This window comes from Oncorhynchus keta, chromosome 27 (genome assembly GCF_023373465.1).
Source record: "Oncorhynchus keta strain PuntledgeMale-10-30-2019 chromosome 27, Oket_V2, whole genome shotgun sequence".
Taxonomy (NCBI): domain Eukaryota; kingdom Metazoa; phylum Chordata; class Actinopteri; order Salmoniformes; family Salmonidae; genus Oncorhynchus; species Oncorhynchus keta.
In genome coordinates, this window is record NC_068447.1 from 12144391 (window position 1) to 12170322 (window position 25932).

The window sequence follows — 25932 nt, forward strand, 5'->3', positions numbered from 1 at the left end:
CGGGCCTGATCTTTTACCGGGCAGGAGTGGATAAAGTGGCCCGCTCTACCACAGTAGAGACAGAGTCCTTGGGATCTCCGCCTCTCCCTCTCTTCCCGGGGAGGCGAGCTCTCCCCAGCTGCATGGGTTCGTGAGCGGAGGCTGAACTGGCCGTGTTCCCGCCGCTGGCATGCCCGCCCTCCGTGTCGTTATATGGTCTGTTAGGGCATGCTCGGCGGCCAATACGACTCAGACGAGCGTCGACCCTCAAGGCTAGTTCCACTAGTCCATTTAAACTCCTGGGAAGGTCCAGAACATAAATCTCCTTCTGGATCCGGTCCTCCAGCCCATGCAGGAACATGTCCCACTGCGCCTCCTCGTTCCACTGACACTCTGCGGCCAGAGTGCGGAATTGGATGGAGTATTCCGATACTGAACGGTCTCCTTGGCGAAGGTCAGCGAGTAGTCTGGCCGCCTCCCTACCCGCCACGGCCCGATCGAAGACCCTTCTCATCTCCTCGGAGAGTGTCTGGAAAGAGGTGCAGCATGGGTCCTGGTTCGCCCCACCGCCGTTCCCCAAAGAGCCGCTTTGCCTGATAGCAGTGTGAGTATGAATGCTACCTTAGACTGTTCACGGTTGAAGGTCCGTGGCTGCAACGAGAAATGCATGGAACATCTCGTAAGAAAGGCTCTGCAATAGTCAGGATCACCTGAATAACCCTCTGGTGTCGGTAGCCGTGGCTCTAGCTGGGAATCCGGCTCTGGCGGGGCGGGTTGAACTGCCGGTGTAGGTGGCGCAGCGGAACCCCTCAGATGTTGTAATTGTTGGATCAGCTGGGATACCTGCGCCGCAAGGGCTTGTACTGCCCGATCTGTGCTGGAGATGTTCTCCTCTTGTTGATCCATTCTCGTGATACTGCGGGAAATGAATTCGGTCAGACTCGTTGAACTCGCTGCATCCATGGTATGGTCAGATCGTTCTGTGACAATACAGAGGCGGATGGATGCAAGATGCAAGCAACGATGGTTTAATGACTACAGTTTACAACAGCAACAGGACAGACAGACTGTACTCAGACGGAATCCGACCCAGGGACTAGGGCGCATCTTCCAATGATAGCGTGCTGAGAAATCCAGGGGAGTGTGTCCGGATGGGTAGGAAGGAGCACAGCAGATAATCCACACAAGGGCGGCGAGAGAAGAGCACAGACACACGACACAACCTCAGGGAAGTAACAACGATCTGACAACAAGAAACACTGGTTACAGAACATATAAAGGGAAGATAAGTGGTTCCAGCTGGAGCAGACAATCAGGCCGAGATTGGGAACCACGCCCACACAAACACGAGAGAGAGAGAGAGAGAGAGAGAGAGAGAGAGAGAGAAAGAGAGGCAGTGGATTCATGAACCGTGACAGTTACGCAACAAATGTGGAAAAAGTCCAAGGTTGTGAATACTTTCTGTAGGCACTGTACACACTGTAGTTCAATTCATGCTAAGAGTTGACTTTAAAGTGGAAGGATGTGACCGATGATCCGAAGAAAGCTCAGAGTCTGCAGGGACACCGTAATTAGGCTCATTTTGATTTGTATATTTAGTTTTCTGAGCTGCTAGTGGTCTCTAGGGATTCGTTATGTTTACTGACAGCTTGTGGAAGTCCATAGTGGGGAGGGAGGGGTGGTTAAATGAGGAAATGCAGACATGATCGTGGGTTTAAATACACTCTGGGTCAGATGTCTTTAAACCGTCTTTCTTAACCGTGACCGTGAGACAGTGAGGAAAAATAAAATACAGAATTCTGACTCAAATCAACTGACAGTTGGCCTTTCAGGCCATGTGTAATTTGATAATAAGGCATGAATCATACAATCCAATCTGCTTTATGGATGTCATTTTGGGAAACTGTTGTCTTTATCCTGGTTCATCACTTCGCAACAATATATGGAAAACAACAGATCTGGAATAATCTTACTCAGTTATTTTGGCTCTAATCAGAGTCCACAACCAAATCTCACACTGGCCAATGACATCCATAAAGCAGATTGGATTGTATGATTCATGCCTTATTATCAAATTACACATGGCCTAAAAGGCCAACTGTCAGTTGATTTGAGTCAGAATTCTGTATTTTATTTTTCCTCACTGTCTCACGGTGTCTGTCATTAGACACTGTGTCGGTTCTGGCCAATCACAGTGGACATACTGTTGTCTACATACCAGGAAATGACATATGCTTTGCGGACAGGCCTTTGTTACTTTATAAACAGTTCATTTAGTGTTCACCGTTCAGGCTACATTGTCATTATATTGTGGGGGGCACTAAGCAATCTCCAAATATATATATATTTACCTTTATTTAACTAGGCAAGTCAGTTAAGAACAAATTCTTATTTTCAATGACGGCCTGGGAACAGTGGCTTAACTGCCTGTTCAGAGGCAGAACGACCTTGTCAGCTCAGGGATTTGAACTTGCAACCATTTCGGTTTACAAGTCCAACGCTCTAACCACTAGGCTACCCTGCCGCCCCATATACTCCCATTCATTTTGTGAACTGGGACCGGGGATCTTCAGACAAGTCTTGTGAGGCCTGTGTGTGTCTTCGAGCAAAACAACCGACGTGTCCGTGAGTGTCTCATCTTTACATAGAGGGATCACAATAGTTTGGACACTAACCGTTCAGACTCTACAGACAATTTTGTGAGAAGACTGATTTTCAGGGTCTGACAAACACCACTACAGCTCTGTCACATTTCACCTCAGATGGGCTGTCTCATGGTCTGACAAACACCACTGTAGCTCTGTCACATTTCACCTCAGATGGGCTGTCTCATGGTCTGACAAACACCACTACAGCTCTGTCACATTTCACCTCAGATGGGCTGTCTCATGGTCTGACAAACACCACTACAGCTCTGTCACATTTCACCTCAGATGGGCTGTCTCATGGTCTGACAAACACCACTGTAGCTCTGTCACATTTCACCTCAGATGGGCTGTCTCATGGTCTGACAAACACCACTGTAGCTCTGTCACATTTCACCTCAGATGGGCTGTCTCATGGTCTGACAAACACCACTACAGCTGTCACATTTCACCTCAGATGGGCTGTCTCATGGTCTGACAAACACCACTACAGCTCTGTCACATTTCACCTCAGATGGGCTGTCTCATGGTCTGACAAACACCACTGCAGCTCTGTCACATTTCACCTCAGATGGGCTGTCTCATGGTCTGACAAACACCACTGTAGCTCTGTCACATTTCACCTCAGATGGGCTGTCTCATGGTCTGACAAACACCACTACAGCTGTCACATTTCACCTCAGATGGGCTGTCTCATGGTCTGACAAACACCACTACAGCTCTGTCACATTTCACCTCAGATGGGCTGTCTCATGGTCTGACAAACACCACTACAGCTCTGTCACATTTCACCTCAGATGGGCTGTCTCATGGTCTGACAAACACCACTGTAGCTCTGTCACATTTCACCTCAGATGGGCTGTCTCATGGTCTGACAAACACCACTACAGCTGTCACATTTCACCTCAGATGGGCTGTCTCATGGTCTGACAAACACCATTACAGCTCTGTCACATTTCACCTCAGATGGGCTGTCTCATGGTCTGACAAACACCACTGTAGCTCTGTCTCATTTCACCTCAGATGGGCTGTCTCATGGTCTGACAAACACCACTGTAGCTCTGTCTCATTTCACCTCAGATGGGCTGTCTCATGGTCTGACAAACACCACTGTAGCTCTGTCTCATTTCACCTCAGATGGGCTGTCTCATGGTCTGACAAACACCACTACAGCTCTGTCACATTTCACCTCAGATGGGCTGTCTCATGGTCTGACAAACACCACTGTAGCTCTGTCACATTTCACCTCAGATGGGCTGTCTCATGGTCTGACAAACACCACTACAGCTCTGTCACATTTCACCTCAGATGGGCTGTCTCATGGTCTGACAAACACCACTGTAGCTCTGTCACATTTCACCTCAGATGGGCTGTCTCATGGTCTGACAAACACCACTACAGCTGTCACATTTCACCTCAGATGGGCTGTCTCATGGTCTGACAAACACCACTACAGCTCTGTCACATTTCACCTCAGATGGGCTGTCTCATGGTCTGACAAACACCACTGTAGCTCTGTCACATTTCACCTCAGATGGGCTGTCTCATGGTCTGACAAACACCACTGTAGCTCTGTCACATTTCACCTCAGATGGGCTGTCTCATGGTCTGACAAACACCACTGTAGCTCTGTCACATTTCACCTCAGATGGGCTGTCTCATGGTCTGACAAACACCACTGTAGCTCTGTCACATTTCACCTCAGATGGGCTGTCTCATGGTCTGACAAACACCACTGTAGCTCTGTCACATTTCACCTCAGATGGGCTGTCTCATGGTCTGACAAACACCACTACAGCTCTGTCACATTTCACCTCAGATGGGCTGTCTCATGGTCTGACAAACACCACTACAGCTCTGTCACATTTCACCTCAGATGGGCTGTCTCATGGTCTGACAAACACCACTACAGCTCTGTCACATTTCACCTCAGATGGGCTGTCTCATGGTCTGACAAACACCACTGTAGCTCTGTCACATTTCACCTCAGATGCGGAATTGCGACATCAGTGGATGCAAAAAGAAAAACATGTCCCCAGTTGAAACTGACAGATTTTTATGGGTATTTGTTGTAGTTATTATTATGCTAATTCGATTTGCGCGGGGCGGTGACATCGACTCTAGGGGGTTAAGTCACTAGTCATTAGCAAGACCTTTAATCTTTTACTGCAGTGGGCCAAATCAGGGTAGTCTTAAACAAATCTACTTTGAAACAAAAGTGTACACCTCACACACATGGTTATGGTTATGGAAGGAGGTGAGGACCAAGGTTCAGCGTGGTAAGTGTCCATATTCTTTAATAAAGTACTTGAACACTGAAACAATAAATAAAAAGACAAAAGAACAGTCCTGAATGGTGCTGGAAAAAACACTGAACAGAAAATAAAACAACCACAAAATCCAGGTGGAAAAAGGCTACCTAAGTATGATTCTCAATCAGAGACAACTAACGACACCTGCCTCTGATTGAGAACCATACTAGGCCGAACACAAAAACCAACATAGAAAAACAAACAGACTGCCCACCCCATCTCACACCCTGACCATACTAAAACAAACAGACTGCCCACCCCATCTCACACCCTGACCATACTAAAACACAGACAAAACAAAGGAACTAAGGTCAGAACGTGACATATGGGCTTAAAAAAAGAAGACGCCAGGACAGATACAGTGTTGAAATACAGTGCCTTGCGAAAGTATTCGGCCCCCTTGAACTTTGCGAGCTTTTGCCACATTTCAGGCTTCAAACATAAAGATATAAAACTGTATTTTTGTGAAGAATCAACAACAAGTGGGACACAATCATGAAGTGAAACGACATTTATTGGATATTTCAAACTTTTTAACAAATCAAAAACTGAAAAATTGGGCGAATTGTCAATGTGGAGGCTATAGACAGGGGGTACCGGTACAGAGTCAATGTGGAGGCTATATACAGGGGGTACCAGTACAGAGTCAATGTGGAGGCTATATACAGGGGGTACCAGTACAGAGTCAATGTTTTTTTATTTTTTTATTTCACCTTTATTTAACCAGGTAGGCTAGTTGAGAACAAGTTCTCATTTGCAACTGCGACCTGGCCAAGATAAAGCATAGCAGTGTGAACAGACAACACAGAGTTACACATGGAGTAAACAATTAGCAAGTCAATAACACAGTAGAAAAAAATGGGCAGTCTATATACAATGTGTGCAAAAGGCATGAGGAGGTAGGCGAATAATACAATTTTGCAGATTAACACTGGAGTGATAAATGATCAGATGGGCATGTACAGGTAGAGATATTGGTGTGCAAAAGAGCAGAAAAGTAAATAAATAAAAACAGTATAAAAACAGTATGGGAATGAGGTAGGTGAAAAAGGGTGAGCTATTTACCTATAGACTATGTACAGCTGCAGCGATCGGTTAGCTGCTCGGATAGCTGATGTTTGAAGTTGGTGAGGGAGATAAAAGTCTCCAACTTCAGCGATTTTGCAATTCGTTCCAGTCACAGGCAGCAGAGTACTGGAACGAAAGGCGGCCAAATGAGGTGTTGGCTTTAGGGATGATCAGTGAGATACACCTGCTGGAGCGCGTGCTACGGATGGGTGTTGCCATCGTGACCAGTGAACTGAGATAAGGCGGAGCTTTACCTAGCATGGACTTGTAGATGACCTGGAGCCAGTGGGTCTGGCGACGAATATGTAGTGAGGGCCAGCCGACTAGAGCATACAAGTCGCAGTGGTGGGTGGTATAAGGTGCTTTAGTGACAAAACGGATGGCACTGTGATAGACTGCATCCAGTTTGCTGAGTAGAGTGTTGGAAGCCATTTTGTAGATGACATCGCCGAAGTCGAAGATCGGTAGGATAGTCAGTTTTACTAGGGTAAGCTTGGCAGCGTGAGTGAAGGAGGCTTTGTTGCGGAATAGAAAGCCGACTCTGGATTTGATTTTTGATTGGAGATGTTTGATGTGAGTCTGGAAGGAGAGTTTGCAGTCTAGCCAGACACCTAGGTACTTATAGATGACCACATATTCAAGGTTGGAACCATCCAGGGTGGTGATGCTAGTCGGGCATGCGGGTGCAGGCAGCGATCGGTTGAAAAGCATGCATTTGGTTTTACTCGCGTTTAAGAGCAGTTGGAGGCCACGGAAGGAGTGCTGTATGGCATTGAAGCTCGTTTGGAGGTTTGATAGCACAGTGTCCAATGACGGGCCGAAAGTATATAGAATGGTGTCGTCTGCGTAGAGGTGGATCAGGGAATCGCCCGCAGCAAGAGCAACATCATTGATATATACAGAGAAAAGAGTCGGCCCGAGAATTGAACCCTGTGGCACCCCATAGAGACTGCCAGAGGACCGGACAGCATGCCCTCTGATTTGACACACTGAACTCTGTCTGCAAAGTAATTGGTGAACCAGGCAAGGCAGTCATCCGAAAAACCGAGGCTGTTGAGTCTGCCGATAAGAATTTGGTGATTGACAGAGTCGAAAGCCTTGGCGAGGTCGATGAAGACGGCTGCACAGTACTGTCTTTTATCGATGGCGGTTATGATATCATTTAGTACCTTGAGAGTGGCTGAGGTGCACCCGTGACCGGCTCGGAAACCAGATTGCACAGCGGAGAAGGTACGGTGGGATTCGAGATGGTCAGTGACCTGTTTGTTGACTTGGCTTTCGAAGACCTTAGATAGGCAGGGCAGGATGGATATAGGTCTATAGCAGTTTGGGTCCAGGGTGTCTCCTCCTTTGAAGAGGGGGATGACTGCGGCAGCTTTCAATCCTTGGGGATCTCAGACGATATGAAAGAGAGGTTGAACAGGCTGGTAATAGGGGTTGCGACAATGGCGGCAGATAGTTTCAGAAATAGCGGGTCCAGATTGTCAAGCCCAGCTGATTTGTACGGGTCCAGGTTTTGCAGCTCTTTCAGAACATCTGCTATCTGGATTTGGGTAAAGGAGAACCTGGAGAGGCTTGGGTGAGGAACTACGGGGGGGAGCTGTTGGCCGAGGTTGGAGTAGCCAGGCGGAAGGCATGGCCAGCCGTTGAGAAGTGCTTATTGAAGTTTTCGATAATCATGGATTTATCGGTGGAGACCGTGTTTCCTAGCCTCAGTGCAGTGGGCAGCTGGGAGGAGGTGCTCTTGTTCTCCATGGACTTCACAGTGTCCCAGAACTTTTTGGAGTTGGAGCTACAGGATGCAAACTTTTGCCTGAAGAAGCTGGCCTTAGCTTTCCTGACTGACTGCGTGTATTGGTTCCTGACTTCCCTGAACAGTTGCATATCACGGGGGCTATTCGATGCTATTGCAGTCCGCCACAGGATGTTTTTGTGCTGGTCGAGGGCAGTCAGGTCTGGAGTGAACCAAGGGCTGTATCTGTTCTTGGTTCTGCATTTTTTGAACGGAGCATGCTTATCCAAAATGGTGAGGAAGTTACTTTTAAAGAATGACCAGGCATCCTCAACTGACGGGATGAGGTCAATGTCCTTCCAGGATACACGGGCCAGGTCGATTAGAAAGGCCTGCTCACAGAAGTGTTTTAGGGAGCGTTTGACAGTGATGAGGGTGGTCGTTTGACTGCGGCTCCGTGGCGGATACAGGCGATGAGGCAGTGATCGCTGAGATCCTGGTTGAAGACAGCGGAGGTATATTTGGAGGGCCAGTTGGTCAGGATGACGTCTATGAGGGTGCCCTTGTTTACAGAGTTAGGGTTGTACCTGGTGGGTTCCTTGATGATTTGCGTGAGATTGAGGGCATCTAGCTTAGATTGTAGGACTGCCGGGGTGTTAAGCATATCCCAGTTTAGGTCACCTAACAGAACAAACTCTGAAGCTAGATGGGGGCGATCAATTCACAAATGGTGTCCAGGGCACAGCTGGGAGCTGACGGGGGTCGGTAGCAGGCGGCAACAGTGAGAGACTTGTTTCTGGAGAGAGTAATTTTCAAAATTAGTAGTTCAAACTGTTTGGGTATGGACCTGGAAAGTATGACATTACTTTGCAGGCTATCTCTGCAGTAGACTGCGACTCCGCCCCCTTTGGCAGTTCTATCTTGACGGAAGATGTTATAGTTGGGTATGGAAATCTCTGAATTTTTGGTGGCCTTCCTGAGCCAGGATTCAGACACGGCAAGGACATCAGGGTTAGCAGAGTGTGCTAAAGCAGTGAGTAAAACAAACTTAGGGAGGAGGCTTCTGATGTTGACATGCATAAAACCAAGACTTTTTCGATCACAGAAGTCAACAAATGAGGGTACCTGGGGACATGCAGGGCCTGGGTTTACCTCCACATCACCCGCGGAACAGAGAAGGAGTAGTATGAGGGTGCGGCTAAAGGCTATCAAAACTGGTCGCCTAGAGCGTTGGGGGCAGAGGATAAGAGGAGCAGGTTTCTGGGCATGGTAGAATATATTCAGGGCATAATGCGCAGACAGGGGTATGGTGGGGTGCGGGTACAGCGGAGGTAAGCCCAGGCACTGGGTGATGATGAGAGAGGTTGTATCTCTGGACATGCTGGTTGTAATGGGTGAGGTCACCGCATGTGTGGGGGGTGGGACAAAGGAGGTAACAGGGGTATGCAGAGTGGATCTAGGGGCTCCATTGTGAACTAAAACAATGATAACTAACCTGAACAACAGTATACAAGGCATATTGACATTTGGGAGAGACATACAGCGAGGCATACAGTAATCACAGGTGTTGAATTGGGAAAGCTAGCTAAAAACAGTAGGCGAGGCTAATCAGCTAGCACAACAAACAGCAGGTAAAATGGCGTTGACTAGGCAACTGGGCCGACAGATAAAACAAACAAGCAGAATGGAGTACCGTGATTAATGGACAGTCCAGCGTCGTCAGCTATGTAGCCGAGAGATCAGTGTCCAGGGGCAGCGGTGGATGGGCAGGGAAGCTGGGCTGGCGAGTGTTATCCAGGTTTAAAAAAAAAAAAACTAACAATGACTAAATAGCTTGTAGCTAGTTAGCTGGTTAGCGTCTGGAGGTTCTTGAGTGTGTCATAAAAATAAAATAAAAATTAAAGGTGATAGCGATTCCGTATCACAGTGGGTGGGGCAGGTTTCCGGAAGGTATAAACAAAATAAAAATCAAAGAGAGATATAAAGTAAATGGGTTCAGAGTGTTTGGAATGCAGTGAGCCAGATGGTTAGCATGCCTGTGCTAACAAGCTAACAGTTCGTAGGCCCGGGCTAGACAAGCTAGCCGTTAGCAGGCCGAATTAGCAAGCAGGGAGATAGCGAGGGCTAGAGAGCTAACCTTTGGGGGACGTCGCGATGGGGTGAGTCTGTTTATTCCTCTTCTTGCGGTGACATCGACAGACCGGTCGCGGGCCCGGGTAATTGTAGCCCAGGAGTATGCTACAGGAGCTCTAGTGCGCTGGGTGAGCTGGAGACACAGCGTTTCAGAAAGCTCGCGGGCCTTGGCCAGCAGATGGATCTTTGGCGATGTCGCAACGAAAAAGCCTGTTGAAACCACCTCGGACGATTATGTCGGCGGACCAGTCGTGATGGATCGGCGGGGCTCCGTGTCGGCAGTAAAGGGTCCAGGCCAATTGGCAAAAGAGGTATTGTTGGGCCTCTTCGGCTAGTCGGGAGATGGGCTTAGCTCAAGGCTAACTGTAGCTTGTTTTGGGACAGAGACGTTAGCCAGGAGTAGCCACTCGGATTGCAGCTAGCTAGTTGCGATGATCCGGTGTAAAGGTTCAGAGCTTGCGGTAGGAATCCCGGAGATGTGGTAGAGAAAGAGCAGTCTGATATGCTCTGGGTTGATGTCGCGCTGGTGTCCTAGTTAGCTTTGAAGACCGCTAGCAATGGCTAACTGAGTACGAGCTAGTAGCTAGTTAGCTGGCTAGCTTCTGATGGTGGTTCCGGTTCTAAAGTAAAGTATGGAAAAAGCAGATCCGTACCACATTGGGTGATGCGGGTTGCAGGAGAGTATATTCAGCTCTAGTTTGAAAGTGAGATTAAAATATGTACGAAATATATACAGAAAAAAAACGAAGAAAACTATATTTACACTAGACAGGACGGGACAAGACAAAACACACGTCCGATTGCTACGCCATCTTGGAAAAACGTTGGAGGCTATATACAGGGTGTTACGGTACAGAGTCAATGTGGAGGCTATATACAGGGGGTACCAGTACAGAGTCAATGTGTAGGCTATATACAGGGGTACCAGTGGAGTCAATGTGGAGGCTTTATACAGGGGTACCGGTACAGAGTCGATGTAATTTAGGTAGTAGGTACATGTAGGTGGAGTTATTGAAGTGACAATTGGCATAGATAATAACAGAGTAGCAGCAGTGTAAAAGAGGGGGGTGCAAATAGTCTGGGTAGCCTTTTGATTAGATGTTCAGGAGTTTTATGGCTTGGGGTAGAAGCTGTTTAGAAGCCTCTTGGACCTAGACTCGGCGCTCCGGTACCGCTTGCTGTGCAGTAGCAGAGAGAACAGTCTCTGACTAGGGAGGCTGGAGTCTTTGACAATTTTTAGGGCCTTCCTCTGACACCGCCTGGTATAGAGGTCCTAGATGGCAGGAAGCTTGGCCCCAGTGATGTTCTGGGCCATACGCACTACTGTTTGTAGTACCTTGCGGTCGGAGGCCAAGCAGTTGCCATACCAGGCAGTGATGCTCTCAATGGTGCAGCTGTAGAACCTTTTGAGGATCTGAGGACCCACGCCAAACCTTTTCAGTCCCTCTTCACGACTGTCTTGGTGTGCTTGGACCAAGTTAGTTTGTTGGTGATGTGGACACCAAGGAACTTGAAACTCTCAACCTGCTCCTCTACAGCCCCGTCGATGAGAATGGGGGCGTGGCTCTGTACTCCTTTTACTGTAGACCACAATCATCTCCTTTGTCTTGAGTTTGCATCCCAAGATTACACTTTATATACAGTGGGACAAAAAGTATTTAGTCAGCCACCAATTGTGCAAGTTCTCCCACTTAAAAAGATGAGAGGCCTGTATTTTATCATAGGTACACTTCAACTATGACAGACAAAATGAGGGGGAAAATTATCCAGAAAATCACATTGTAGGATTTTTAATTAATTTATTTGCAAATTATGGTGGAATATAAGTATTTGATTTTCAGACCAAAATATATTTTTGTTGATTATGAAAAATATTAACATTCCACCCATGAGGCCACTAGGTAATTTGACTACGTCACTAGCAAGTCCTTTAAGTCACTAGCTCTCACAGTGGTTAGCTACTGAAGTCTGACCACAATGAGACCTGGAGTAAATCCATGGGGGGGCTGTGGATTTCAGGGGTACGTCAACAAACACTGCAGTGCAAGTGTTGATCTCCTGTCTGTTGTGTTTCTCCCCAGGTTAGTGGATGACAGATGTGTGGTAGAGCCAGCTGCAGGGGACCTGGACAATCCCCCCAAGAAGTTCAGAGGTCAGATTAGTATTCACATTTTTTTTTAGGCCTACAATGTAGTGTGTGGGTGCATGTGTGTGGGTGCATGTGTGTGGGTGCATGTGTGTGGGTGCATTGTGGGAGTGTTATGTACATGTGTGCATGCGTACTTCCCTATGTGTTTGTGAGAGTGATTCACAATATGTTGTTGTGTGTTTGCTTGTGACTCAGTGTGCCCATGACTGTGACATACGGGGAATGTACAGCTCTGCCTACTCAGCTTGATATGGGCACCAGAGAGAACAGACTCCAAATGAAGACAGCATACACTTTTTTTCCTAACCCACACTTAGTTGTCTCTGATTCCATCACTGGGGTGACACGCATTCCGTGCATTTCTGTCTGATCGAAGGTTCATTGATGTCATACTCCGTGGATCTCAGTTTAAACAGACAAGACAACTTGCCCATCGAAGTAAACATTTTGTTGTCCCAGAAGTCTCAGCAATACTGTCCAGTACAGTCTAAAAAACACTAATTGTTTCCCATATGATGGTTTTTATATGACTAATATTTTATTTTTTATTTAACTGGGCAAGTCAGTTAAGAACACATTCTTATTTTCAATGACGGCCGAGGAACAGTGGGTTAACTGCCTGTTCAGGGGCAGAACGACAGCATTGTACCTTGTGAGCTCGGGGGTTTGAACTTTCAACCTTCCAGTTACTAGTCCAACGCTCTAACCACTAGGCTACCCTGCCACCTCTACGCTCTAACCACTAGGCTACCCTGCCACCTCTACACTCTAACCACTAGGCTACCCTGCCACCCCGAATATTCTGTCAGTAGTTTGCATGATTCCCTTTATAAAGATTTATCCTGCTACCACTGGAGGCTGGTGATGGGAGGACTGATCATAATAATGGCCAGAATGGAGCGAATGGAATGGAATGGTTTCAAACACATAGAAGATCATGTTTGATGTATTTGATAGCATTCCACTAATTGCGCTCCAGCCATTACCACGAGCCCTGTCCTCCCCAATTAAGGTGCTACAGCCTCCAGTGCCTGCCACAACTCGACTGTATCAAAGTTGACATTTCAATATTGCTGAGGGGGGCGACATGCATTTTAAGGACGTTTTCAGTTATGGTGCTGATATAACCTCCCTGCCAGACCTGTGTGACAGGTAACAACTACTGTACTCACAGAGCAGAGCACACAGACCGTCAGCTGATGTCCTTCATCTCCAATACTAGTATTAGGCTCCTTTAAAAACAGGATATCCCTCTGAGGATGAGGAGAGTCAATATTTACCTGACACCCAGATCCACTCTCCCCTATGGTGGGTGTGGGGCAAATAACCGTTTTCTTCTTCCCTAAGCAAACTATTCATTTAATGTGGAAGCGATATACATTTGCTCAGACAGTGACACAGCTCATCTTTGCTATAAAGTACATAGATGCTCAGGAGAGTGGCAGCCATCTTGGCATTGTAAAACAGTGCCTCACTAGACAGTGCCCCCCCCCCACACACACACACATTATATGAAACAGGTTTTTAATATTTTTAACCAAAACATCTACAACATTGAATACTCACCAGTCCCCTTATTAGCAATCTTAACTCTTTAAATCACACTATTTTGTCTTAGACTGCCTCTTCAAAGTGTGTCCCATGAACCGCTACTCTGCACAGAAACAGTTCTGGAAAGCCAAGCAGGCCAAGCATGAGAAGGACAAGATTGCTGATGTGGTGCTACTTCAGAAACTACAGGTAAAAGATACTTACAAGGGTCATACCGCCAGGCTAGAAACAGTAGAACACAGGTCATAGCGCCAGGCTAGAAACAGTAGAACACAGGTCATACCGCCAGGCTAGAAACAGTAGAACAAGGATCATACCGTCAGGCTAGAAACAGTAGAACAAGGATCATACCGTCAGGCTAGAAACAGTAGAACAAGGATCATACCGTCAGGCTAGAAACAGTAGAACAAGGATCATACCGTCAGGCTAGAAACAGTAGAACAAGGATCATACCGTCAGGCTAGAAACAGTAGAACAAGGATCATACCGTCAGGCTAGAAACAGTAGAACAAGGATCATACCGTCAGGCTAGAAACAGTAGAACAAGGATCATACCGTCAGGCTAGAAACAGTAGAACAAGGATCATACCGTCAGGCTAGAAACAGTAGAACAAGGATCATACCGTCAGGCTAGAAACAGTAGAACAAGGATCATACCGTCAGGCTAGAAACAGTAGAACACAGGTCATACCATCAGGTTAGAAACAGTAGAACAAGGGTCATACCATCAGGTTAGAAACAGTAGAACAAGGATCATACCATCAGGTTAGAAACAGTAGAACACAGGTCATACCGCCAGGTTAGAGACAGTAGAACACGGATCATACCATCAGGTTAGAAACAGTAGAACACAGGTCATACCATCAGGTTAGAAACAGTAGAACACAGATCATACCATCAGGTTAGAAACAGTAGAACACAGGTCATACCATCAGGTTAGAAACAGTAGAACACGGATCATACCATCAGGTTAGAAACAGTAGAACAAGGATCATACCATCAGGTTAGAGACAGTAGAACACGGATCATACCAACAGGTTAGAAACAGTAGAACACAGGTCATACCATCAGGTTAGAAACAGTAGAACACGGATCATACCATCAGGTTAGAAACAGTAGAACACGGATCATACCATCAGGTTAGAAACAGTAGAACAAGGATCATACCATCAGGTTAGAAACAGTAGAACACGGATCATACCATCAGGTTAGAGACAGTAGAACACGGATCATACCATCAGGTTAGAAACAGTAGAACACAGGTCATACCATCAGGTTAGAAACAGTAGAACACAGATCATACCATCAGGTTAGAAACAGTAGAACACAGGTCATACCATCAGGTTAGAAACAGTAGAACATGGATCATACCATCAGGTTAGAAACAGTAGAACAAGGATCATACCATCAGGTTAGAGACAGTAGAACACGGATCATACCAACAGGTTAGAAACAGTAGAACACAGGTCATACCATCAGGTTAGAAACAGTAGAACACGGATCATACCATCAGGTTAGAAACAGTAGAACACGGATCATACCATCAGGTTAGAGACAGTAGAACACGGATCATACCATCAGGTTAGAGACAGTAGAACACGGATCATACCAACAGGTTAGAAACAGTAGAACACAGGTCATACCATCAGGTTAGAAACAGTAGAACACGGATCATACCATCAGGTTAGAAACAGTAGAACACAGGTCATACCATCAGGTTAGAAACAGTAGAACACGGATCATACCATCAGGTTAGAAACAGTAGAACAAGGATCATACCAACAGGTTAGAAACAGTAGAACAAGGATCATACCAACAGGTTAGAAACAGTAGAACACAGGTCATACCATCAGGTTAGAGACAGTAGAACACGGATCATACCATCAGGTTAGAAACAGTAGAACACGGATCATACCATCAGGTTAGAGACAGTAGAACACGGATCATACCATCAGGTTAGAAACAGTAGAACACGGATCATACCATCAGGTTAGAGACAGTAGAACACGGATCATACCATCAGGTTAGAGACAGTAGAACACGGATCATACCAACAGGTTAGAAACAGTAGAACACAGGTCATACCATCAGGTTAGAAACAGTAGAACACGGATCATACCATCAGGTTAGAAACAGTAGAACACAGGTCATACCATCAGGTTAGAAACAGTAGAACAAGGATCATACCAACAGGTTAGAAACAGTAGAACAAGGATCATACCAACAGGTTAGAAACAGTAGAACACAGGTCATACCGTCAGGTTAGAAACAGTAGAACACAGGTCATACCATCAGGTTAGAAACAGTAGAACAAGGATCATACCATCAGGTTAGAAACAGTAGAACACAGGTCATACCGCCAGGTTAGAAACAGTAGAACACGGATCATACCATCAGGTTAGAAACAGTAGAACACGGATCATACCATCAGGTTAGAAACAGTAGAACAAGGATCATACCATCAGGTTAGAAACAGTAGAACACGGATCATACCATCAGGTTAGAGACCGTAGAACACGGATCATACCATCAGGTTAGAAACAGTAGAACACGGATCATACCATCAGGTTAGAGACAGTAGAACACGGATCATACCATCAGGTTAGAGACAGTAGAACACGGATCATACCAACAGGTTAGAAACAGTAGAACACAGGTCATACCATCAGGTTAGAAACAGTAGAACACGGATCATACCATCAGGTTAGAAACAGTAGAACACAGGTCATACCATCAGGTTAGAAACAGTAGAACAAGGATCATACCAACAGGTTAGAAACAGTAGAACAAGGATCATACCAACAGGTTAGAAACAGTAGAACACAGGTCATACCATCAGGTTAGAGACAGTAGAACACGGACCATACCATCAGGTTAGAGACAGTAGAACACGGATCATACCATCAGGTTAGAGACAGCAGAACATGGATCATACCGCCAGGCTAGAAACTGTAGAACACAGGTCATACCATCAGGTTAGAAACAGTAGAACAAGGATCATACCGCCAGGCTAGAAACTGTAGAACACAGGTCATACCGTCAGGTTAGAAACAGTAGAACAAGGGTCATACCGTCAGGTTAGAAACAGTAGAACAAGGATCATACCACCAGGTTAGAGACAGTAGAACGAGGATCATACCATCAGGTTAGAAACAGTAGAACAAGGATCATACCATCAGGTTAGAAACAGTAGAACACGGATCATACCATCAGGTTAGAAACAGTAGAACAAGGATCATACCATCAGGTTAGAAACAGTAGAACACGGATCATACCATCAGGTTAGAGACAGTAGAACACGGATCATACCATCAGGTTAGAAACAGTAGAACACAGGTCATACCATCAGGTTAGAAACAGTAGAACACAGATCATACCATCAGGTTAGAAACAGTAGAACACAGGTCATACCATCAGGTTAGAAACAGTAGAACACGGATCATACCATCAGATTAGAAACAGTAGAACAAGGATCATACCAACAGGTTAGAAACAGTAGAACAAGGATCATACCAACAGGTTAGAGACAGTAGAACACGGATCATACCATCAGGTTAGAAACAGTAGAACACAGGTCATACCATCAGGTTAGAAACAGTAGAACACAGGTCATACCATCAGGTTAGAAACAGTAGAACACGGATCATACCATCAGGTTAGAGACAGTAGAACACGGATCATACCATCAGGTTAGAGACAGTAGAACACGAATCATACCAACAGGTTAGAAACAGTAGAACACAGGTCATACCATCAGGTTAGAAACAGTAGAACACGGATCATACCATCAGGTTAGAAACAGTAGAACACAGGTCATACCATCAGGTTAGAAACAGTAGAACAAGGATCATACCAACAGGTTAGAAACAGTAGAACAAGGATCATACCAACAGGTTAGAAACAGTAGAACACAGGTCATACCATCAGGTTAGAGACAGTAGAACACGGACCATACCATCAGGTTAGAGACAGTAGAACACGGATCATACCATCAGGTTAGAAACAGTAGAACACAGGTCATACCATCAGGTTAGAAACAGTAGAACACGGATCATACCATCAGGTTAGAAACAGTAGAACACAGGTCATACCATCAGGTTAGAAACAGTAGAACACGGATCATACCATCAGGTTAGAAACAGTAGAACAAGGATCATACCAACAGGTTAGAAACAGTAGAACAAGGATCATACCAACAGGTTAGAAACAGTAGAACACAGGTCATACCATCAGGTTAGAGACAGTAGAACACGGATCATACCATCAGGTTAGAAACAGTAGAACACGGATCATACCTTCAGGTTAGAGACAGTAGAACACGGATCATACCATCAGGTTAGAAACAGTAGAACACGGATCATACCATCAGGTTAGAGACAGTAGAACACGGATCATACCATCAGGTTAGAAACAGTAGAACACGGATCATACCATCAGGTTAGAGACAGTAGAACACGGATCATACCATCAGGTTAGAGACAGTAGAACACGGATCATACCAACAGGTTAGAAACAGTAGAACACAGGTCATACCATCAGGTTAGAAACAGTAGAACACGGATCATACCATCAGGTTAGAAACAGTAGAACACAGGTCATACCATCAGGTTAGAAACAGTAGAACAAGGATCATACCAACAGGTTAGAAACAGTAGAACAAGGATCATACCAACAGGTTAGAAACAGTAGAACACAGGTCATACCATCAGGTTAGAGACAGTAGAACACGGACCATACCATCAGGTTAGAGACAGTAGAACACGGATCATACCATCAGGTTAGAGACAGCAGAACATGGATCATACCGCCAGGCTAGAAACTGTAGAACACAGGTCATACCATCAGGTTAGAAACAGTAGAACAAGGATCATACCGCCAGGCTAGAAACTGTAGAACACAGGTCATACCGTCAGGTTAGAAACAGTAGAACAAGGGTCATACCGTCAGGTTAGAAACAGTAGAACAAGGATCATACTGCCAGGCTAGAAACTGTAGAACACAGGTCATACCATCAGGTTAGAAACAGTAGAACAAGGATCATACCATCAGGTTAGAAACAGTAGAACACGGATCATACCATCAGGTTAGAAACAGTAGAACACAGGTCATACCATCAGGTTAGAAACAGTAGAACACAGGTCATACCGCCAGGCTAGAAACAGTAGAACACAGGTCCTACGGCCAGGCTAGAAACAGTAGAACACAGGTCATACCATCAGGTTAGAAACAGTAGAACACAGGTCATACCATCAGGTTAGAAACAGTAGAACAAGGGTCATACCATCAGGTTAGAGACAATAGAACAAGGGTCATACCATCAGGTTAGAAACAGTAGAACAAGGGTCATACCATCAGGTTAGAAACAGTAGAACAAGGATCATACCATCAGGTTAGAAACAGTAGAACAAGGATCATACCATCAGGTTAGAAACAGTAGAACACGGATCATACCATCAGGTTAGAAACAGTAGAACAAGGATCATACCATCAGGTTAGAAACAGTAGAACACGGATCATACCATCAGGTTAGAGACCGTAGAACACGGATCATACCATCAGGTTAGAAACAGTAGAACAAGGATCATACCATCAGGTTAGAGACAATACATTGGACACTGATGAAACCTTTCCTTGTTCTCCACAGCATGCCTCTAATCTGGAGCAAAAACAGAACGAGACCGAAAACAAGAAGGTCCATGGCGATGTAGTAAAATACGGCACTGTCATTCAGGTAAGGTCTGCATTCCCAGCAGCACACATTCGGGTAAGGTCTGCATTCCCAGCAGCACACATTCAGGTAAGGTCTGCATTCCCAGCAGCACACATTCAGGTAAGGTCTGCATTATCAGCAGCACACATTCAGGTAAGGTCTGCATTATCAGCAGCACACATTCAGGTAAGGTCTGCATTATCAGCAGCACACATTCAGGTAAGGTCTGCATTATCAGCAGCACACATTCAGGTAAGGTCTGCATTATCAGCAGCACACATTCAGGTAAGGTAGAACACAGTTCTAGTTCTGCATTATCAGCAGCACACATTCAGGTAAGGTCTGCATTATCAGCAGCACACATTCAGGTAAGGTCTGCATTATCAGCAGCACACATTCAGGTAAGGTCTGCATTATCAGCAGCACACATTCAGGTAAGGTCTGCATTATCAGCAGCACACATTCAGGTAAGGTCTGCATTATCAGCAGCACACATTCAGGTAAGGTCTGCATTATCAGCAGCACACATTCAGGTAAGGTCTGCATTATCAGCAGCACACATTCAGGTAAGGTCTGCATTCCCAGCAGCACTGTTGAGCACAGGAGGTTGGTGGCACCTTAACTGGGGAGGACGGGCTCGTGGTAATCTCTGGAGGGGAATGAGTGGAACAATATCAAATACATCAAACAAATCAAATCAAGCGCCAAACACAACAGGTGTAGTAGACCTTACAGTGAAATGCTTACTTACGAGCCCCTAACCAAGAATGCAGTTTTAAGAAAATACCCACAAAAAAAAGTGAGATAAAAGTAACAAATAATTTAAAGAGCAGCAGTAAATAACAATAGTGAGGCTATATACAGAGGGTACTGGTAGAGTCAATGTTTATTTGAGGTAATTGAGGTAGTATATACATGTAGGTGGGTTTATTAAAGTGACTATGCATAGTTAATAAGAGAGTAGCAGCAGCGTAATGCGATTGGATTAGTCAGTAATGTGTCTGGTGAAGGGTTTGAGCACACCTCCACATTGTCAGTGTGATGAGTCTGCAGATCACCAGTCAGTAATGTGTCTGGTGAAGGGTTTGAGCACACCTGCACATTGTCAGTGTGATGAGTCTGCAGATCACCAGTCAGTAATGTGTCTGGTGAAGGGTTTGAGCACACCTCCACATTGTCAGTGTGATGAGTCTGCAGATCACCAGTCAGTAATGTGTCTGGTGAAGGGTTTGAGCACACCTGCACATTGTCAGTGTGATGAGTCTGCAGATCACCAGTCAGTAATGTGTCTGGTAAAGGGTTTGAGCACACCTGCACATTGTCAGTGTGATGAGTCTGCAGATCACCAATCAGTAATGTGTCTGGTGAAGGGTTTGAGCACACCTGCACATTCTGTGTGATGGGTCTGCAGATCACCAGTCAGTAATGTGTCTGGTGAAGGGTTTGAGCACACCTGCACATTCTGTGTGATGGGTCTGCAGATCACCAATCAGTAATGTGTCTGGTGAAGGGTTTGAGCACACCTGCACAGTATCGATCAGGGAGTGGTCCCAGAATACCTGTGTGTTGAATCACTTTCAGCAAGTATGCACCCAGCGAGCACCCAACGTTCAGAGAACCATATGTCACATAGAGCTTGGTGAGAGTGTGGTTGTCCTAAGGTTATGTTACAACCTTCCCACAACGTTCTGGGAAATGGTGCAGGATAGTTGCTTGGCTTTGGAACATTCTCAACACATTAAATGACAAACATTATTTTCTAGGTATTTACTTTTAATTAACAGAACTTTTCCTAAAAGTTCAAACGTGTTTACATTTAATTGACATTTTAGTAGTGTTCTAGGATTGTTCTCCAACTGGTTTGACATTGGGAATGTTTCTCAAATATTTCGGAGAATGTTCAGAAACAAACGTTCTGGGGCCTCCCACAAACGCAGTGGTTAAGGGCGCTGTACTGCAGCGCCAGCTATGCCATCAGAGACGCTGGGTTCGCGCCCAGCCTCTGTTGTAAGCGGCCGTGACCGGGAGGTCCGTGGGGCGACGCACAATTAGCCTAGCGTCGTCCGGGTTAGGGAGGGCTTGGCCGGTAGGGATATCCTTGTCTCATCACGCACTAGCGACTCCTGTGGCGGGCCGGGCGCAGTGCGCGCTAACCAAGGTCGCCAGGGGCACTGTGTTTCTTCCCACACATCGGTGCGTCTGGCTTCCGGGTTGGATGCGCGCTGTGTTAAGAAGCAGTGCGGCTTGGTTGGGTTGTGTATCTTACAATGACCCTGATATGTGGTTGTCCCACCTAGCTATCTGAAGATGAATACACTTACAATGACCCTGATATGTGGTTGTCCCACCTAGCTATCTGAAGATGAATACACTTACAATGACCCTGATATGTGGTTGTCCCACCTAGCTATCTGAAGATGAATACACTTACAATGACCCTGATATGTGGTTGTCCCACCTAGCTATCTGAAGATGAATACACTTACAATGACCCTGATATGTGGTTGTCCCACCTAGCTATCTGAAGATGAATACACTTACAATGACCCTGATATGTGGTTGTCCCACCTAGCTATCTGGAGATGAATACACTTACAATGACCCTGATATGTGGTTGTCCCACCTAGCTATCTGAAGATGAATACACTTACAGAATGGTGGGACACACAGTGAAGAGTCTATGTTAAGAGCCCTCGCTGATCTGGGCAGACATTATAGGTGTGATTCAACTGTGTAGTGTAGATGTCCTTCTGACGGACTGAGGGGGGAGAGGTAGGGGAGGGTTGAAGACAAAAGGGGAGTCTGTCTCTCTGGAGATCACTAGCTGTAATCTGTTAATGGCTGTGCAGCGAGTACACACAGCACACCTTGGGGTTATCACAATGACAAGCATACAATGCAGTACAACTAACCTGCTGTGACCTGCAGTCACTTTATCTTCCAGGAAGTAAGGTCTAATTTAGCTTTGGGGATTTACTGATGTGCTTCTAAGGTCTGGACACACCCTCACCCTTCCTCAGGTTTCCCCCAGTTCTTTGTTCTCCTTAGAGTTGTAACATTCTGTGAATGTTCAATAAATTCTCTGGTTTCCGGGAATCCTAGTTAGAGGGAATAAGCAGGAAATGCATAATCCTCCAACCAGGATTTCTGGGAAAAACCAGGGAATTTATTGAAAATTCCCAGGAAGTTTGCAACCCTAATTCTCATTTTTTAATCTCTTTTTAACCATAATAAGCTTCAGCGAGGACAGGTGTGCTACTTTCCCCTTCATTATCTCCTATTGAAATGTCTGAGACAGCATAGTCTCTGAATGACAACATCTGGTGGGAATCCTGTCTGTCGATACATGGTTTTAGTACTATTTATCTTGGTCTTCCAACCATGCTTTCTTAAGTGGTTCCCTGACTGGCTGATTCCCATTCTTAATAGGATAGTGGTGCATTCTATCCATGTCAACCTACTGTCATAACAGCACATTATCACAGACATGATATGAAAGTGAGTGATTTTTTTTGGGGGGAGGTTTTAACAGTGGCCTGTGTGCCTGTCTTTTTGTGTGTTTACGTATCCTGGCTGACAGCTGCTGCATATGAAGAGTAATAAATACCTGACTGTGAATAAGCGTCTGCCTGCCCTGCTGGAGAAGAATGCCATGCGGGTCACCCTGGACGGGATGGGGAATGAGGGCTCCTGGATGTTCATCCAACCCTTCTGGAAGCTAAGGGCCAACGGAGACAATGTAACTCAACTAACTCGTATTACAGTACAGACTCAAATGACATTAATACACACTAACCTAAAATGTTAGCTTCACCAAGAAAAGTACCATAACCACTATCCAGAAGGATACTGACAATTATAGCATTGGCTTGTTGAATTATCAGTCATCCAAGGTACATAACCGCAACCAGTCTGGTCATGTGTTGTCTTGCAGGTAGTGGTGGGAGACAAGGTGATCCTGAACCCAGTGAATGCAGGCCAGCCCCTACACGCCAGCAACTATGAGCTCTCCGACCACACTGGATGCAAAGAGGTAATGGAGAGTTCTGTCGTCATAACCATATCGTCTGATTCATCCATGGCAAACTCTCTGGAAGAGTGAGGCTTCTTCCTGTCACACCCACCCACGCACCGAACACACACACACACACACACACACACACACACACACACACACACACACACACACACACACACACACACACACACACACACACACACACACACACACACACACACACACACACACACACACACACAAAACAGTTGTTACTGATGGCAATGATGAATAGCTGTAATGATAATCTCTTGTGAAACAGATCTACTCGTTGAGATTTTAGCTCTGGGTTATCCAGATGAGTCTACTGTAGATGCAACAGGTGTGCCATGGTGTGTGTGTGTGTGTCCCTCTGCAGGTGAACTCTGTGAACAGCAACACCAGCTGGAAGATCAACCTGTTCATGATGTTCAGTGACCATAAGGATGAGGTCTTGAAAGGAGTAAGTAACATCCTTGACGTACACCAATTCAATTCAATTCAAGGGCTTTATTGGCATGGGAAACATGTGTTAACATTGCCAAAACACCATCTATCACTGTGATCTATTTCTTCTTCACTCTCTAACACGAATAATAGCATTAGAACCTCCAGCTTGAGATGAATGCATCACTTTGCTGCTGTGTCCTGTCAGGGGGATGTGGTGCGGTTGTTCCATGCGGAGCAGGAGAAGTTCCTGACCTGTGACGAGTACAAGGTCAAGCTGCATGTGTTCCTCCGTACCACCCTGCGCCAGTCTGCTACCTCTGCCACCAGCTCCAATGCCCTGTGGGAAGTGGAGGTTGGTACACACACACACACAATATGCTCTGTTGTACCGTAGCTAAATGGTTTAAGGAATGACCTGAGGTTTGTTTTTGATGGTGTGATTTCTCCCCCCCCCCCACCCCACAAGGTGGTGCATCATGATCCGTGTCGAGGAGGGGCTGGACACTGGAACACTCTCTATCGTTTTAAACACCTTGCCACAGGGAGTTACCTGGCAGCTGAGGTAACACCCTGATAAATACTGCTTATTGGACCACGGCTTTTAGTCACCACGTTGTGGTTCATTGTAGTGATGCTATTAATTTAAATTGGTGTATTGACGTTTGGGTCGTTTTACCTCAGAGCATCGATGTGTTGTTATCGTTGCTTTAGGAAAATCCGGGTTACAAAGGTGACGGGGTTGAAATCCAGACGTCGGTGATCGAAGATACGGTACGCACACTATATTATTTGACTGTCTAGGGTTACTCATGCCGGTGTAATGCTGACAGTCAGTGTTACTGTGTTAAACCCTGACCCCTGCCCTCTGTAGCAGGACAGTAGAAGAAAACTGAAGATATTGGGCGAGAGGATCAAGTACAAGCTGTCGGCTATGCCACATGGGAATGACATTGCCTCTTTGTTTGAGCTAGACCCCACAACTCTGCAGAAAACAGACTCCTTTGTGCCAAGGTAGTGTACTGCATCGACTCTGTACCATACAGCAAAGACTTACAGTATGTTTCACTGGCTCTCTATTGTAAACTTTCTTCCTCTCAGGAATTCGTATGTGCGCCTCAGACACCTATGCACCAACACGTGGATCCAGAGTACCAACGTGCCCATAGATATAGATGAGGAGAGACCTATTAGACTCATGGTAGGTACAGGCTGTTTGTTGTAAACTCACTGTCACTTGACACTGACTTCCTGTCAGACAACAGACAGTTTTTCTGTTCCATGTCCCTCTCTCAGCTGGGCACCTGTCCTACCAAAGAGGATAAGGAGGCCTTTGCCATCGTGTCAGTGCCAGTGATGGAGATCCGGGACCTGGACTTTGCCAACGATGCCAGTTTCATGTTGAGCACCGTAGTGGACAGGTTTAACGAGGGATTTATCAGCCCCAATGACAGAAGGTAAAGTGTCTGCAGAAAAGGCTTAACAAAAATATATCCATGAAATCAAACCATTTTTATGAAAGAAAGCTTTTGGTCTGTTTCCTCTCCGTTCTACTTGATTGAGGTCAGTATTTTAAGAGCTAGCACTGTAGCAGTCAATAGGGTTAGTTCCCTGGCCAGACCAGTAACAGCTGTGTGTGTGTGTGTGTCCTTTTCCTTGACACTGTAGGTTTGCCATTAAGCTGCTAGAGGATCTGGTGTTCTTTGTGGTGGACACGCCCAACAGCGGTCAGGTTGTGCTAGATGTGGTGATGACCAAGGTCAACCGAGAGAGACAGAAACTCATGAGGGAACAAAACATCCTCAAACAGGTCAGAAGAACCATTTTAAACAAGCCTAGTGTAATGGCTCCTGCCTAAACATCAGATCGGTGATCACTAATATGATTATCTTTTCTTGTCATAATTATATCCATATTGTCACATGTTACCTTGAATATTTCTTCATTATTTTGTCCCGCCACAGATCTTTGGGATCCTGAAGGCCCCGTTCAAGGATAAAGGGGCAGAAGGCCCATTGCTGCGATTGGAGGAGCTGTCAGACCAGAAGAATTCCCCTTACCAGTACATGTTTCGCCTCTGTTACCGGGTGCTGCGACATTCACAGCAGGACTACCGCAAGAACCAGGTACTGTACACCACATCGACTCACATTCTGTAACAGGGTAGATT

The 25932-nt window shown here is 45.8% G+C and overlaps 1 protein-coding gene across 5 annotated transcripts in view; it reads left to right on the top strand.

Moving 5' to 3' along the window:
• The window catches only part of LOC118360257 (inositol 1,4,5-trisphosphate receptor type 3-like), a 75499-nt gene that overhangs the window by 16826 nt on the left and 32741 nt on the right, over positions 1–25932 (top strand). For 4 of the 5 annotated variants that reach the window (XR_008082744.1, XM_052481675.1, XM_052481677.1 and 1 more), the window contains exons 2-15: positions 11951–12021; positions 13637–13758; positions 19214–19300; positions 22860–23018; positions 23214–23312; positions 23695–23778; positions 23971–24117; positions 24232–24327; positions 24477–24536; positions 24637–24776; positions 24864–24963; positions 25059–25219; positions 25431–25572; positions 25727–25888. Coding sequence is in view for 4 of the 5 variants with exons in the window: in XM_052481675.1 (XP_052337635.1) it covers positions 11951–12021; positions 13637–13758; positions 19214–19300; positions 22860–23018; positions 23214–23312; positions 23695–23778; positions 23971–24117; positions 24232–24327; positions 24477–24536; positions 24637–24776; positions 24864–24963; positions 25059–25219; positions 25431–25572; positions 25727–25888 (1630 nt within the window). In the remaining variant the exon portion in view is untranslated. The remainder of the gene's footprint in view (positions 1–11950; positions 12022–13636; positions 13759–19213; positions 19301–22859; positions 23019–23213; positions 23313–23694; positions 23779–23970; positions 24118–24231; positions 24328–24476; positions 24537–24636; positions 24777–24863; positions 24964–25058; positions 25220–25430; positions 25573–25726; positions 25889–25932) is intronic. The other variant, XM_052481676.1, reaches the window with a different exon arrangement.